Below are 13,961 nucleotides of genomic sequence, written 5' to 3' on the forward strand. Positions count from 1 at the left end.
ATCTCTTCAACTCGGCACTTCCAAACTGGACCACAGGATCAACGCCTGCACCCATCCACGTCCCGCAACCATGTGCTGACCAGAGCGTACATCTGCCTCCACACGCCGAAGCGTGCGCAATCACACGATCCACCTGAAAAAACAACTCAAAACACCTCGCGTGATGCACAACGCCACAAACCAACCCTCCCAAGCATCGTCACTCGCAATCCACCGAAGGCTCCACTCTGCACACCCACACTGTTGCCTTCTCCGAGACCAGAATCCTTCTGGACAACCACCACCACCACCATCATCATCATCATCATCCTCCGAATCCCCCCTGATTCCTCTCTCTCGCCTTCTGCTGCAGCACGAACTCAACACGTCCCTGAGAGGGCTCGTCGTGCGCCCACGTGGTCACGGCACGAAACAAGGGAGTGAAGACGACGACGAGAAGTAGCAGACAAATGGGCAGCGACAAGGTGCGCGTCAGAGCGCGAGGGTGGGGGGCAGTTATGAGGGCAGTCGCAACAACGCTGATCACGCCATCAATGGCATTCATGGCGTCGCGAGCACGACGCCACCAATGCAGGCAGGTCCTCCTGATCTGTTGGGCTTCTCTGTTGTGTGAAAGTGAGTGAATGAGTGAGTGAGTGTGTGTGTGTGTGTGTGTGTCTGCGCTTTGTTTTCAAAAAACTCGCGATCGATGGCTTGGATTCCGCGGCCCGTGTCTCTCGTCGGCGTCAGATGATGGGTCCCCGCGGCGTCGCGACGGCACCGCGCGTGTGAATCCATCGAGATCGGGCCACAATTCTCGTGACCACCAACCTCTCAACAACACGGAGCCCTCGAAAAAGTAAAAATATAGTTGCGTGCAAATCGTAAAAAGTGATAGTCCTATTGAAGTCCCTAGATTGTTCAATAACGTACTGATAAAAGTCTTGTTCATGTCCCTATAGTGTTTCAATCACAAACCATAACTGATGTTGTTGTCAACTTTAATATATATATATATATATATATATAAATTTCTTTTAGGATTTAAATTTATGAATGATCCATTTTTTACAATTATAAAGTGGAGTAACAGTGAAGTTTATTCTTTTAAAGACAGACATCAGAGAAAATTAATATTATTAATGTTTTACGAAGTAACTGTAAATAGTTAAAATTTTCATGAATCAGGCATAATATAAAATCATAAGTAGATTACAAGGCAATATTAATTATTCCTTAATCAGTGTTTACTGTATATGTGTGGATATATGCTTCAATCAAGAAATAAGTATTGCATCCACTACTCTGTTGACTACGTGTGAAAAGAAAAAATATTCTGAGTGTATTTGTTGTGAATACATTCATCACACATTGTAGGTTACCTTCAAATGTTTTTGAATGTTTGTTGAAAATCCATAATGTTGAAGTTGGTACCTTGATTTTTTAAACAATACTATATTAAATATTATGTTATACTTTTTTTAAATTAGTCATGATGTCCAAATCTATGTATATATATATATTTTTAAATAATTATTTATGGACTTAGATCCAATCTATTTGCTTGTTAGAATAACATTTATAATATCTTTATATCTTTATTTATATTGTCTTTTATATTTTGTAAAATTATTTTTTTGATATGTTTATTTTATTTTAGTTTTTGTTAAATTGATGTTTTATTGCTAGTTGTAATAATCTCATAACTAAATCTAAATAGTGTCTTTGTTGTATCTTACATATTTTTAGATTACCATAAATAGTTAGAATTATATAATCTTTGAATCAAATTATTATTATGTCATAGAAAAATCTAGCTATGTAATAAATATATTTTTATTTCAGCAAGATTCAAATTTTATCTTAAAATATATTTTTTTAATTTATTACAATTATAATTGAAGCATTATTACTATTTCACATATAATATGATTTGACACATCTTTTTTAATTATCAAGCTATTAAAATCACCTACTAACATTCTATTTTAAAGAATAATTGATTATTTTATATATTTTTGTAACAAACATATGCTTATTTTTAAAAGATATTAGATATATAAAATACATATTTTGTTAATATCTAAATTCTAAAATAAGTTACAGGTTTAAACTAACATAAATTCATAACATAAGTCAATTATAGTTTTTATTTTTTTATTTTTAAATTTCTTTTATTACATATTATATTATAGATAAAATATCATTAATATTCCTTAAATATATTGAAATATCAAGAATATTCATATATTCTTGATAATAGAAAATACAACCCTTAGATTTGTGACAAGGTATCACCAACATTCCTTATTTATTTGCCATTTGAGGCCTAGATTGTAGGTCATATAGATTTTACCACTCGTATTTTTGGCTTTTTGAGAATTGGAAAAATCATTCTTCCTTTTCTTTTGTCAATTTACAAACCATGCCTCATAATGCAATTTTTTTGTAGTGCCATCAATCTCTTCTTCCTTGCAATGCTCTTCACCACACTTACTCACCACACAATTATTCCTTTCTGCATTCCACTATTCCAAATCTTTTCCACTCTTCTTGTCTTTACTTTAATTTCTTTCACTTAATAAAATCAACACCTTGACATGCTCTTGCACATTGTACCAACCAAAAAAGTACAACATAATCAACATCCTAAGTTTGAAAACTTCATAGAAATCCACATTATTATCATCATTGGTTAATAAGTGCAATAAATTGTGCTTCTACAGTTTATATAATCTTAAAAGTGCAAGTAAGTATTCACACATAATATTGAGCAGAAGATAGATAGTTAACTTAGTAATATTTTAAGACTTCAAATGACAAAATGAATTCAATATACAAAAAAACTCTTGAAATAACATATATAAAACAAACACAAGCTTATTAGAGTATCTGAAGAGAAGACATATCAACATGTCCCAAGGCTATTTATACTAGACTTAATATCTAAGGTTACAAAGTAATATAAGTCATAAGGCTCAATATATATAGAATTTGGGCATCTCTTTTGATAATTCAAGACAAAACCTAAAATTGAAATCATTGTCATCATAATGTGTATAAATAAGGATCAATAGATGTGGATCAAAGTAGTATATAAGGCAATGATAGGCTGTCACGGACACAAAATACAGACTTGAAATCTAAGAAGAAGTTCAAGAAGAAGTGGCAGAACTAGATTAAACAGATGAGTACAAGAACAACACCAGAAAGGTGAGCTAGAATTCCAAGAGATGTGTTGTCGAGACTGAAGAACCCTTCAGCCTCGACTCCTATATATACTACTGAATAGGAAGCTTCTCGAGCTACTTCCGCTAACTAGGACGCTTCTCCAACAACTTCTACTAATTAAGAAACTTCTCGAGAAACTTCCTAGAATCTATCAGAATATTCTAGAACCTTCTAAGAATATTCTAGAACCTTCTAAGAATCTTTTGAGAATATTCTAAGAATCTTCTAGAACCTTCTAAAGGAATCTTTAGAGAATCTTTAGAGAATATTCTAGAAGAATATTTGAAGAATCTTCTAATGTATGTCCATGACATCACCTCCTCTTCTAACTTCGAGGTCTCCGAGAAGCAATGTTGTTATCAGTCAATACCAACGCAAGAAAATGAAAATCTGTCGCATCACATCCGCTATGAATTCCAATTGTTGTTCGCGAGGCAAATGATTCATCGGCCCTTGGAGCCAACGGTAGTGACCAACGCCTTCAACCTCTGACCAAGCGTGGACTTCTGTGTCTTCATTGTGAAACTGTCCTCCAAACACACCTTCTGGCTGACCGTCGTAGGCAGGCTCGACCTCAAATACAATTACTAGCGATCTGTTGCTCGGTATCCTCTGACGTCGTCGTGGTGCAGGCGGTTCTTCATCTCGCGGTCGTCTTCGTGAGCTAGTCGCTTGAGATGACATAACAAGTGTAGTATCTTGACTATCCATGTCCAAAGGCTAAAATGATGAGAGCAAACTATAGTTGCTAACAAAGTTCTACACTATCGAACTATGGGTTTTGGAGGTGCCCTCCCCCTTTTTTATGCTATTTGATGAGCAAGCTTCAGCAAGAAGCTATCGTTGAATCGGCTTAGGTTTATGAGGATATCGTTGATGAAATTCTTGTACCTTTTTTGGTGCATTGGCAAGATTTTCGGCATGCTCCCACGTTCGTTCATTGATGTCGTATCCACTCCAATGCACTAAATACTCCAATTTTCTCCTATTATGCTGTGAATCTAGTACCTTTTCCACCTCGTATTCCTCATGGTTTTCAATTTCGATACTTGGTGGCGGACTTTGTACTCTTTGGGGAAAAGCTGACTCTCGATAAGGTTCCAACAAAGACACGTGAAAGACTGGATGTACCTTCATAGTAGCTGGTAACTCCAGACGATATGCCACCGGATTGATCTGCTTCTCGATAACAAATGGCCCTAATCTCCGATAGTCCAATTTGTCACATGGCCGCTTGGTCTTGATATTCCGTCGAAGAAGCCATACTTTACTTCCAACTTTAAAAGTAGGCGCCTCATTTCGATATTTATCTGCAGATGCCTTGTAACTCTCTTGGGCAGATTGCAATTGAAGCTTCAACGTCGCTTGAAGCTCCGATAGTTGCTTCACAAATCCTTCAGCTGCTGGGTTGTTATTTGCTGAAGAACTCAATAAATCGAGCTTGGGGTGGTATCCGTAGTTGGAGAAGAATGGTGTTTGTTGAGTTGACGCATGAAGAGTGTTGTTGTATGCGAACTCAGCAAGCGGTAGATATGCAGTCCAATCATCTTGTTGATAGTTGATGCTGCATCGTAAATATTTCTCCAAAACTTGATTCACCTGCTCCGTTTGACCGTCAGTTTGAGGATGAAAAGCCGAAGAGAGCTTAATATCCACCTTCAATATCTCAAAGAGGGACCTCCAAAACTTGGATACAAACTGAGTACCTCGATCTGACACGATATCATCTGGTAGGCCATGATAACGATATATGTTATCAAGAAAGAGTCTTGCGGTGTCTTCACTTGACGATGTTTTCTTGCAAGGCACGAAATGCGCCATCTTTGTAAATCGATCCACCACAACAAAGATGCTGTCAAATGAATTCGATGGCGGTAGGTCCGTAATGAAGTCCATAGAAACTGAAGACCATGATCGGTGCGGAATAGGCAATGGCTGGAAAAGTCCATACGGACGATGTCGAGGGATCTTGGATCTTGAACAAACATCACAAGAAAGGACAAATTCCTTCACATCCTTCCACATTTGGGGCCACCAAAAATCTCGTGAAATGAGCTCCAAAGTCTTGTTGAATCCAAAATGTCCCGCAGCTGGAAAGTCGTGGCGAGATTGAAGTACTCGGAGTCGAGTTGGTCCTTTCAGGATATACAACCGCTCCTCAAAATACAGAAGATCTCCCTCCACCTTAAACTTGTCATTATCGACACGTTGTTTGATGTCAAGAGCTATAGAATCCTCAATGGTCGTAGTACGTACCTCGCTGAGGAAGCCATCATCGATAGTTGCAACAGTAGCAAAAATCTTGAATTTTTCTGGTTTCAAAAATGTTGTACATTGTTGATCAAACGCTGCTTCTCCAGCCTTTGGCACAAGATACGATCTCCTCGATAATGCGTCAGATAATCCCTGCTGTTTTCCAGGGCGGTAGGTGATATTAAAGTCAAATCGTGATAGAGACATATTCCATCGAGCTTGACGACGATTCAAAATTCGAGCTATCATGAAGTACTCCAAATTCTTGTGGTCCATATAAACAATCACTAGATGTGCAGCTCCTTCGAGGAAGTGACGCCACTCTTGGAAGGCATCCACTATAGCAAGCAACTCTTTGTCGTGGATCTCGTAGTTGATCTCAGCAGCAGAGAACTTCCGTGAATAGAACGCAATTGGGTGAAGCTTCTTGTCTATGCCCATCTGTGAAAGCACATCTCTCAAAGCAAAATCTGAAGCATCGGTCTCTAAATAGAAAGCCTTTGTAAAGTCAGGGTGTACCAAGATTGGAGCCGTAGTGAATGCCGTCTTGAGATCTTGAAATGCTTTTACTGCTTGTGATTCCCATTCGAGCTTGTCTTTGCTTGTTAGACGCGTGAGTGGTGCAGCAACTTGAGAATAATTCTTGACGAAGATCCGATAGAAGTTAGCAAATCCAAGAAAACACTGAACATCTCTAATCGTCTTCGGAACTTCCCAAGATATAATTGCTTCTACCTTTTTTGGATCCATCTTCAAGCCCTCTGTAGTCGCAATGAAGCCCAAAAATTCCATCTCATTCTGGTGAAATTGACACTTCTCCAACTTGGCGTAGAGTCCTCGTTCGCGTAGTTTTTCAAGAACCAAACAAACGTGCTTCTCATGTTCTTCTTCATTCTTGGAAAATATCAAAATATCATCCAGATAGATGACAACAAAGTCATCGAGGTACTCCCAAAAGATATCGTTCATCATATGCTGAAAGACCGCTGGAGCATTGGTAAGACCAAAAGGCATGACATTGTACTCAAAATGGCCATACCTTGTACGAAAGGCTGTCTTCCATTCATCTCCTTCTTTGATTCGCACAAGGTTGTAGGCTCCTCTTAAATCAATCTTTGTAAAAATCCTTGCACGTCCAAGTTGATCTAAGAGGCCGGAGATCAAAGGTAAGGGATAGCGATTTTTCTTGGTCACCTTGTTGAGTCCTCGGTAGTCCACGCACATCCGCAGTGACCCATCCTTTTTCTTCACGAATAGGATTGGTGCTCCAGCTGGCGACTTTGAATGTCGAATAAAATTCTTGGCTAGATTCTCATCGATGTGCTTCCGCAATTCTGCCAACTCCGTCTGCGATAGGTTGTATAGTGGACCAAAAGGTGGTTGCGCTCCTTCCTCTAAGTCTATGGCGCAATCATATGGTCGATGTTCCGGCAGTATATCGGCGTTCTTCTTCTGAAACACGTCTTCAAAATCCCTATATTGCTCTGGTATATTCGATGTTGAGATATTCTCGCTGCTAGTTGGAGCTGCATAAATGACAAATGGTGCGCCTTCCTTGGACGATCTTAGGAACGCTCTCGCTCCAATAAACATGGATTTCTTCATGTAGGTTCTACCAACAGGTTTATTATTATTTTTTTCAGGAAATGTTATCCTTCGTAGCCTCCAATCAATGGACGGATTATGATCTTCTAACCAAGAAAGACCAAGGATAACAGGGCTTGATGGGGTTCTAATAATATTAAAAATAACGTGACTACTATGGTCCTTAAACACCACTTCTATAGGTTCTGATTCGTGGATAACGTTGCCTGACAATAAGGGTCGTCCATCTATCACCTCTACGTGAACAAGTTTGGACTTCTGTACTAAACGGATCTTATGGCGTTTAGCAAACTCTTCATCTAAAAAACAAGTAGATGCCCCCGAATCCAATAAAGCTAAAGTTTTTTGTTTTTGAGGGCCTAAAAACAAAGGAATTGTAAAACAACGGGCAGGTTGGACAGAGAAGGAGGAACCTGATTGTTGTCGTGATATTAGATTGTCCAGCCGCACGGTTCCTACTGTGGCTGGGCGTCGTCGTTTTCCGGAATCATCGCACTTCTAGTCTTGACAGGGTGCCAATTTTGCTTCTTTGGGCAATTTCCAACCTTGTGACCTTCTTCTCCACAGTACAAACATAACCCTTCCTCCATACGCCGTTTCTTCTCTGTTGGAGTAAGAGATCGGACACGCGTCGTGTCGATTTGCATGTCTGTTGCCTCCAAATGTGAGTTTAAGCTATTTGCAGACATAGTCACGTCGTAACGAGTCATTTGGTGTCTTGGACGTTGGTCTTGGCGACGCTGAAATAGGCGGTTGTCACACTTTACAGCTTGGCTAATAGCTTCGTTGAGCGTTTGAGCATCAGGAAGACATAACAACAAGTCCTTCACATCATCCTTCAAGCCCCAATAAAACTGACTCACCAACGCCTCTTCACCCCAATTAATGTCACTTGCCAATTGTCTGAAATCCGAGGCATAGACTGATGCAGAGCGTGTTCCTTGTCGTAGCGATTGGATCTTTGTTGTAGCCCATCGAACTTTATCATGCTCGCCAAATGCTTTTGCACACGCCTCCAAGAACGTTTCAAAGTTGCTCAGGATTGGCGATCGCTTCTCGAACAAGGGAGTAAACCAAGACAGAGCTTGTGCTGTAAGCAAGGTTCCAACAAGCCCAACACGCGCTTCCTCCGTCGGATAACGTTCGGGCTGTAAAATTGTTATCAACCTGATTTGGTTGACAAAACCTCGAAACTTGGAACGAGTTCCATCAAACTTATCCGGAAGACTAACTCGAGGCTCCTTTCGTTGTAGGACTACTCGATCTTGTTGAAATGGAGGTAGAACTGCTTCTTCTAATGCAGAAGTTTGAGGCTGATATGCTTTAGATGGCGCTATCCCAGATGCTCCATTGTTATGGAGTCCTACCATGACTCCTTCGATCTCTGTTGTCCTATGTGACAACGAGGCAAGAGCATTTATGATGGCATCTAGTTTGGATTCCAAACTTTCAGCCATTTTAACGTCTTAACCTTCGGCTAACCTTCAGAAAGAAGAAAAAAGAGTTTTGACAAGAGGACAATATTGGTTCAGAGGAGAGTACTCCGCAACCTCTAAAACGCCTTAAGACTCCAAGATGAGGGGTAATCCACTCTCTCCAAGAAGAATAAGGCTCCAATATTGAGAAAGAAGAGATATCAGTTTAGAGGAGGGTAATCCGCAACCTCTAAAACACTAGCACACCTTCAAGAAGAGGGGTAATCCACTCTCTAACAAGAAGGAACTAGCTTTGATACCAGTGAAAATGCAGTCTCGACAAACTGTCACGGACACAAAATACAGACTTGAAATCTAACAAGAAGTTCAAGAAGAAGTGGCAGAACTAGATTAAACAGATGAGTACAAGAACAACACCAGAAAGGTGAGCTAGAACTCCAAGAGATGTGTTGTCGAGACTGAAGAACCCTTCAGCCTCGACTCCTATATATACTACTGAATAGGAAGCTTCTCGAGCTACTTCCGCTAACTAGGACGCTTCTCCAACAACTTCTACTAATTAAGAAACTTCTCGAGAAACTTCTTAGAATCTATCAGAATATTCTAGAACCTTCTAAGAATCTTTAGGGAATATTCTAAGAATCTTCTAGAACCTTCTAAAGAAATCTTTAGAGAATCTTTAGAGAATATTCTAGAAGAATATTTGAAGAATCTTCCAATGTATGTCCATGACATAAGCATATAGTCAAAAGACTTGCTTGCAATGTCATAATGAGGCTATATCATTCCTAAAGTACAAAGATGCAATATTATAAAGATGTAGGTCCATAGAATTAAATGCACTATCACGAACATACACATGTAAATCAATAATTATCTATATAATTAGATAAAAGTAGGTAAAAGTAGGTTAATTCCATAATATCTTCTATAGAAGCTTTTTAGAAGCTTCATAGACACTGCTTTGACTTTATAGGTATCTATAATTGACTTTTTAGGTTAAAAACGTAGTCAATAAGTTGGCCATGTGCCATACATGTTGGTAGCTTGAAAAAAAAATTAACTATGTGGTTCAAATATAGAAAACTTGCCTTATAAGCTAAGGCATGTGTCTTGTAAAGTCAACACATAGTAGAGGTCCTATATAACATTGCCACGTAGCTTCTAGTTAAATTATATATATAAAGGTAAGAATGAAGCCCTCTTGATTCTTATAAATTCCTTTCTTGCTTCTAGTCTAAATTCAAGAGTCTCTAATTTTCTTGTCTTTTGGTAATAGCCATTATAGTTATTATTATTTTTTTTAATATGCATACTATTTTATTGCTATTTTAGCACTTTTCTTTTGACACAAATTTTCCAACTTTTTGCATCATCTTCTAATTTATGTCCTTGACAAATACTTAAATTAACTTTTAAGCAAGCAAAATTCTTCTACTACCCCAAAGAAGATGTAAACTTGCAATATTATCAAAATATTATTGCTTAAGTAAAGATGTGAGCTTGAGAGGTTCACAAAATGCTCTAAAAGTGAGCCCCCTCTATTTTTTATTCCTAGTTGAAAAGAAGCATGACAGAATCTGTGCAATCTACAGTTTAGGCTTAGGTGACAACTAAACAAGAAATATTTGTAGTATCTTATCACTAAGTAAGAATACAATTACTATTATCACAAATATGAGGGATATATTTGCTACTATCAAGAATATATGGACATACTTAATATTTTAGTATATTTGAAGAATATATATGATATTTTTCCTATGTTATAATATAATTCATTAAACTTATGACAATATATTAATCTATTAATGTTGATTCTATAATCAAACAAGAATTTTATTTCTTATTTTTTAATTAATTTTTTTTAATACATTCAAAATTATTATTATTATTATTTCTCTTTTTAAGTGTTAAATTCTAAATAAGTATAATTTTATTAATAAAATTCTACATATGATTTTTTTGAAAAACTTAACATTATACAATAGTTCTCTTATTTTTTTTATAACAAATTCAATGCATTTCTATAAATTAAAAAAATCGTATTTTTATTTTTATTTTTTTATTAAGATTATTTTTTGATTATGTAATAGTTTATATAATGACCAAACTAATACAAACTATTCTATATTTTAATCTAGTTACTACTCATTTGAAATTGCTAAATTTTTTTATAAAATTAATTCTACTTCCAATAGTTAAATACTATAAAGAAATTATAAAATTATTTTATAATTCTTGTGACTACAATTATATATTATTTAAATTAAATTTCTAATGTAGATATGAATACTCCTTTAAACTTAACATTATTCAATTCTTTGCACCTTTTATCTTTCAGTTTTATTTTGAAAAAAAATATTCAAAATATAAATAATGGAAATTGCAATCACTTATTTAAAAAAATGTGGTACTAAGATTATCATTATATTTGAATTTTAAACATTAAATTATCTACAATTTGTACATAAAAATAGATTTTACCACATTCAAACAGCCAAAACATTTTTGCAGTATTTTAAAGTGCGCTTTTTATAGAGATCCAACAAAACCGGCAACATCTATAATATTTAAACATAAAATGTTACAGTTTTTTCTAGGAAAGATTTAAGAAAAAGGTGGTGTTATTATTTTTTTTGTTATTTGTCAAATCAAATTTAGATTGAATTTAGAAACAGAATGCATAATGAACCTTGGAATTGGCCACAATAACAATGATGTGAAAATTCAAGTGAGAAAAATATACAATACTTGAAAATTGTGGGTTTTTCACTCCCTCCATGCACCTTACATATGTTTCGCAGCTGATGTCCCTGTGCATTGTCACTTGCACATGCTTGAACACTGTTATCGACACAGTAAATATAAATAAATAAACATTATATTACAATATCTGCCCTAATGCGTCCATCACAAATTCTATTCTAGGTCACCTTTAACCCACACCACTGTCGAAGACAATGTGATTAGACCTTCTCATCCCTCACTGCTACCATCCCACAACATACACAGACAATAGCTTCAACACAATATTGATCGTTGCAAAATGCTCCTGCTCCTCTGTACAAGCCAAACCTGGAGCAAACAACCACCCATTCTGATCCCCATTAACATAACAATCTCCACCCACTCTCAAACCCCCTCCACCTTGGTTAAAATTATAAATATATGAATCACATTCCTCCATCTCTTCACAACTTCACATCTCACCGTTCCCATCCTGTAACTCCTACACCAACTAGTCCCAACTCCGGGACTGTTATGCTAGTTCCCCAATAGTTGGCCCATTCCTCAAACATTCTTCCTCATCATTATAACGATGCAAGGCGTCTGATAAACAGGAGTCCACAATCCTCTGAAACATCCCATTAGAAAACATACCTTTCCCCCCCAATATTTCACTCTCCTGCTCATCTGCCACCACTATTGCAACGACTTCCCAGTACTTCACTTGCATTGCAAATCAGCGCTAATTCCAGAAGAGTCGACCACGGAAGTTGACGGACAATAATCTAGACCAGCGTCTCTACTTCACCCGAATAAATACGCTCCCCACGGAGTGAATAGGAAACTGAACAACTGGATATAGCTTTGCTGACGTACTCAAACTCAGTGATCGCTGTCGAAACTCGTCACAAACAGACCAAACTTAGAATCCCGATAAAGAACTAGTCGAAAGCCTCCTGAATAAAACCAGATCATACGTGCATCATGTAACATGCACTTCACCGCTTCCAATACTAAGGTGCACTTCGCATCAAAAACCTCAGAACCGATTTATGTACATACTAAGCGGGAGAAAATAAAGCACATCTTCAAAAGAACTTGAAAGGTTCGAAGGAACCGATTCAATTGACATCAACTAAGTCAGACTAGATTATCCAACCACCTGTGAAATAATGGTTCACAACCAAACCAAAAAAGCTCCTTGTATATATGTATATATATTCAAAACGGCGGGCAGCAGGTGGGAAGACGAAAGGTAAGGGATAAAAAAAGATTAGACATAGGTTCGTGGAACCATTTGAAAAACACACGATGTAAAACTCTCTCGCATCCACAAGACACGCATAATCGATACCGCCGTTTCACAATTGCTGATGTCACCACACCTCAGTTTCCACCTTATTCCGACATGACTTCTCGTCTGTCGCAGTTGCCCCCAAGATCTCCTCCACTTCTCTACCAACTCTTCTCACGTTCGGTGCCTCCGCTACCTCCACTTCATCGCCACCCTCCGTCTTCCACCCCCACCCTACATTCTAAATACCTCCCACAGCCCACCTAATACCTACCCTAAATCATCTCCCACCCACCAGCATTGTCGCCAACACCCTCCCCACCGCTGTTCCCTCTGCATCCTCCTCAATTCATCTCCTCAATTCGCCCCCTCCGCGCATCCCAATTCTAGTTCACCACATCGAACACCAGCTTCCTCGACTTTATCGGTGCCCACCTAAACCTCTTGTAGTACGCCGCTTGCAGCAGCGCCAAACTCAGCACGAAGATCCACTTCGCTCCTGCCAGCTTCCGCTCGTCCATCTCCGGCTCCGCTGCCCACGACAAAAATGTCACCACGTCCTTCGCCATCTGCGACTCCGTCGCCGCCGTCCCGTCCTCGTACTCCACACCCCCGTCCGTCAGCATCTTCGGCATCGCGATCGCGCCCCCGGGAAAGTACGGATTGTAGTGCAAACCCTCCCGCACCGACACTCCCGCAGGCGGCTCGCGGTACCCCAGCAGCAACGCATACACGTAATTCTGCCCGTCGTGACGCGCCTTCGTGATCAAGCTCAAGTCCGGCGGGTACGCCCCGCCGTTCGCGAATCGAGCAGCCGACTCGTTCGGATAAGGATTCTGGAAATGGTCGCTTGGCTTGCCAGGCCGCATGTACATCTCGCCCTCGTCATTCGGACCATCCTCCACTTCCACCTCCGCGGCCAGGCACTTCACCTCATCTTCAGTGTACGCCACCCCGATCAAGTCTCGATACGCCACCAGAGACGCGGTGTGGCACGCCGCGCACACCTGCTGGAAAACCTGGTGCCCCCGCCGGATCGAAGCGTGGTCGTACCCGCTCAGCACGCCGTTGTGCGACCATGGGTACTGCGGTGGCGCCAGCCCGTGCTCCGCCTCATCGGCGTACGCCACACCTGCCAGCCCGAGAAGCCCCGTGGTGCCGGCGCCCACCAGCGCCAGCCCTCGAAATCCCCTCACCCCATAACCCTCACCATTGCCTTCCTGCTGCTGCGCGCTCGCTCCCAACGCGCGCACCACTCCGGCCTCCGCATCACCGCCATGCCTCTGCTTCAACGCACGCGCCGCTCGCGACAGCGCCCGCACCACGGGGCCCGATGCTCCCCGCCCCGCCATCGCCACCTCTGCTCTGCACTCCCTCCGCGAGCAAATGCAACTCGTCGAGAGGACTGAATTTGTGTCTGGCACTGAATTCCA

At 39.6% G+C, this 13,961-nt stretch overlaps 1 protein-coding gene across 2 annotated transcripts; it reads right to left on the bottom strand.

Annotated features, from left to right (window-relative positions):
• Positions 1 to 11,227: 11,227 nt before the first annotated feature.
• Positions 11,228 to 13,961, bottom strand: LOC112288855 (cytochrome c1-2, heme protein, mitochondrial). 2 transcript variants are annotated; one of them, XM_024533523.3, is made up of 2 exons: positions 12,620 to 13,961; positions 11,228 to 11,582 (listed from the first exon to the last, which is right to left on the bottom strand). In XM_024533523.3, exon 1 carries the CDS (start codon positions 13,878 to 13,880, stop codon positions 12,915 to 12,917), a length of 966 nt encoding a protein of 321 aa, XP_024389291.1. In that variant the 5' UTR covers positions 13,881 to 13,961; the 3' UTR covers positions 11,228 to 11,582; positions 12,620 to 12,914. The 2 variants fall into 2 exon arrangements, with proteins under 2 accessions (XP_024389291.1, XP_024389290.1); XM_024533522.3 differs by having other exon boundaries at positions 11,889 to 13,961.

Source organism: Physcomitrium patens, chromosome 11, assembly GCF_059467195.1.
Source record: "Physcomitrium patens ecotype Gransden chromosome 11, ASM5946719v1, whole genome shotgun sequence".
Classification (NCBI taxonomy): Eukaryota; Viridiplantae; Streptophyta; class Bryopsida; order Funariales; family Funariaceae; genus Physcomitrium; species Physcomitrium patens.

Coding starts and splice junctions, on each gene's coding strand:
- LOC112288855 (XM_024533523.3), bottom strand. CDS start 13,880: ATGGCGGGGCGGGGAGCATCGGGCCCCGTGGTGCGGGCGCTGTCGCGA.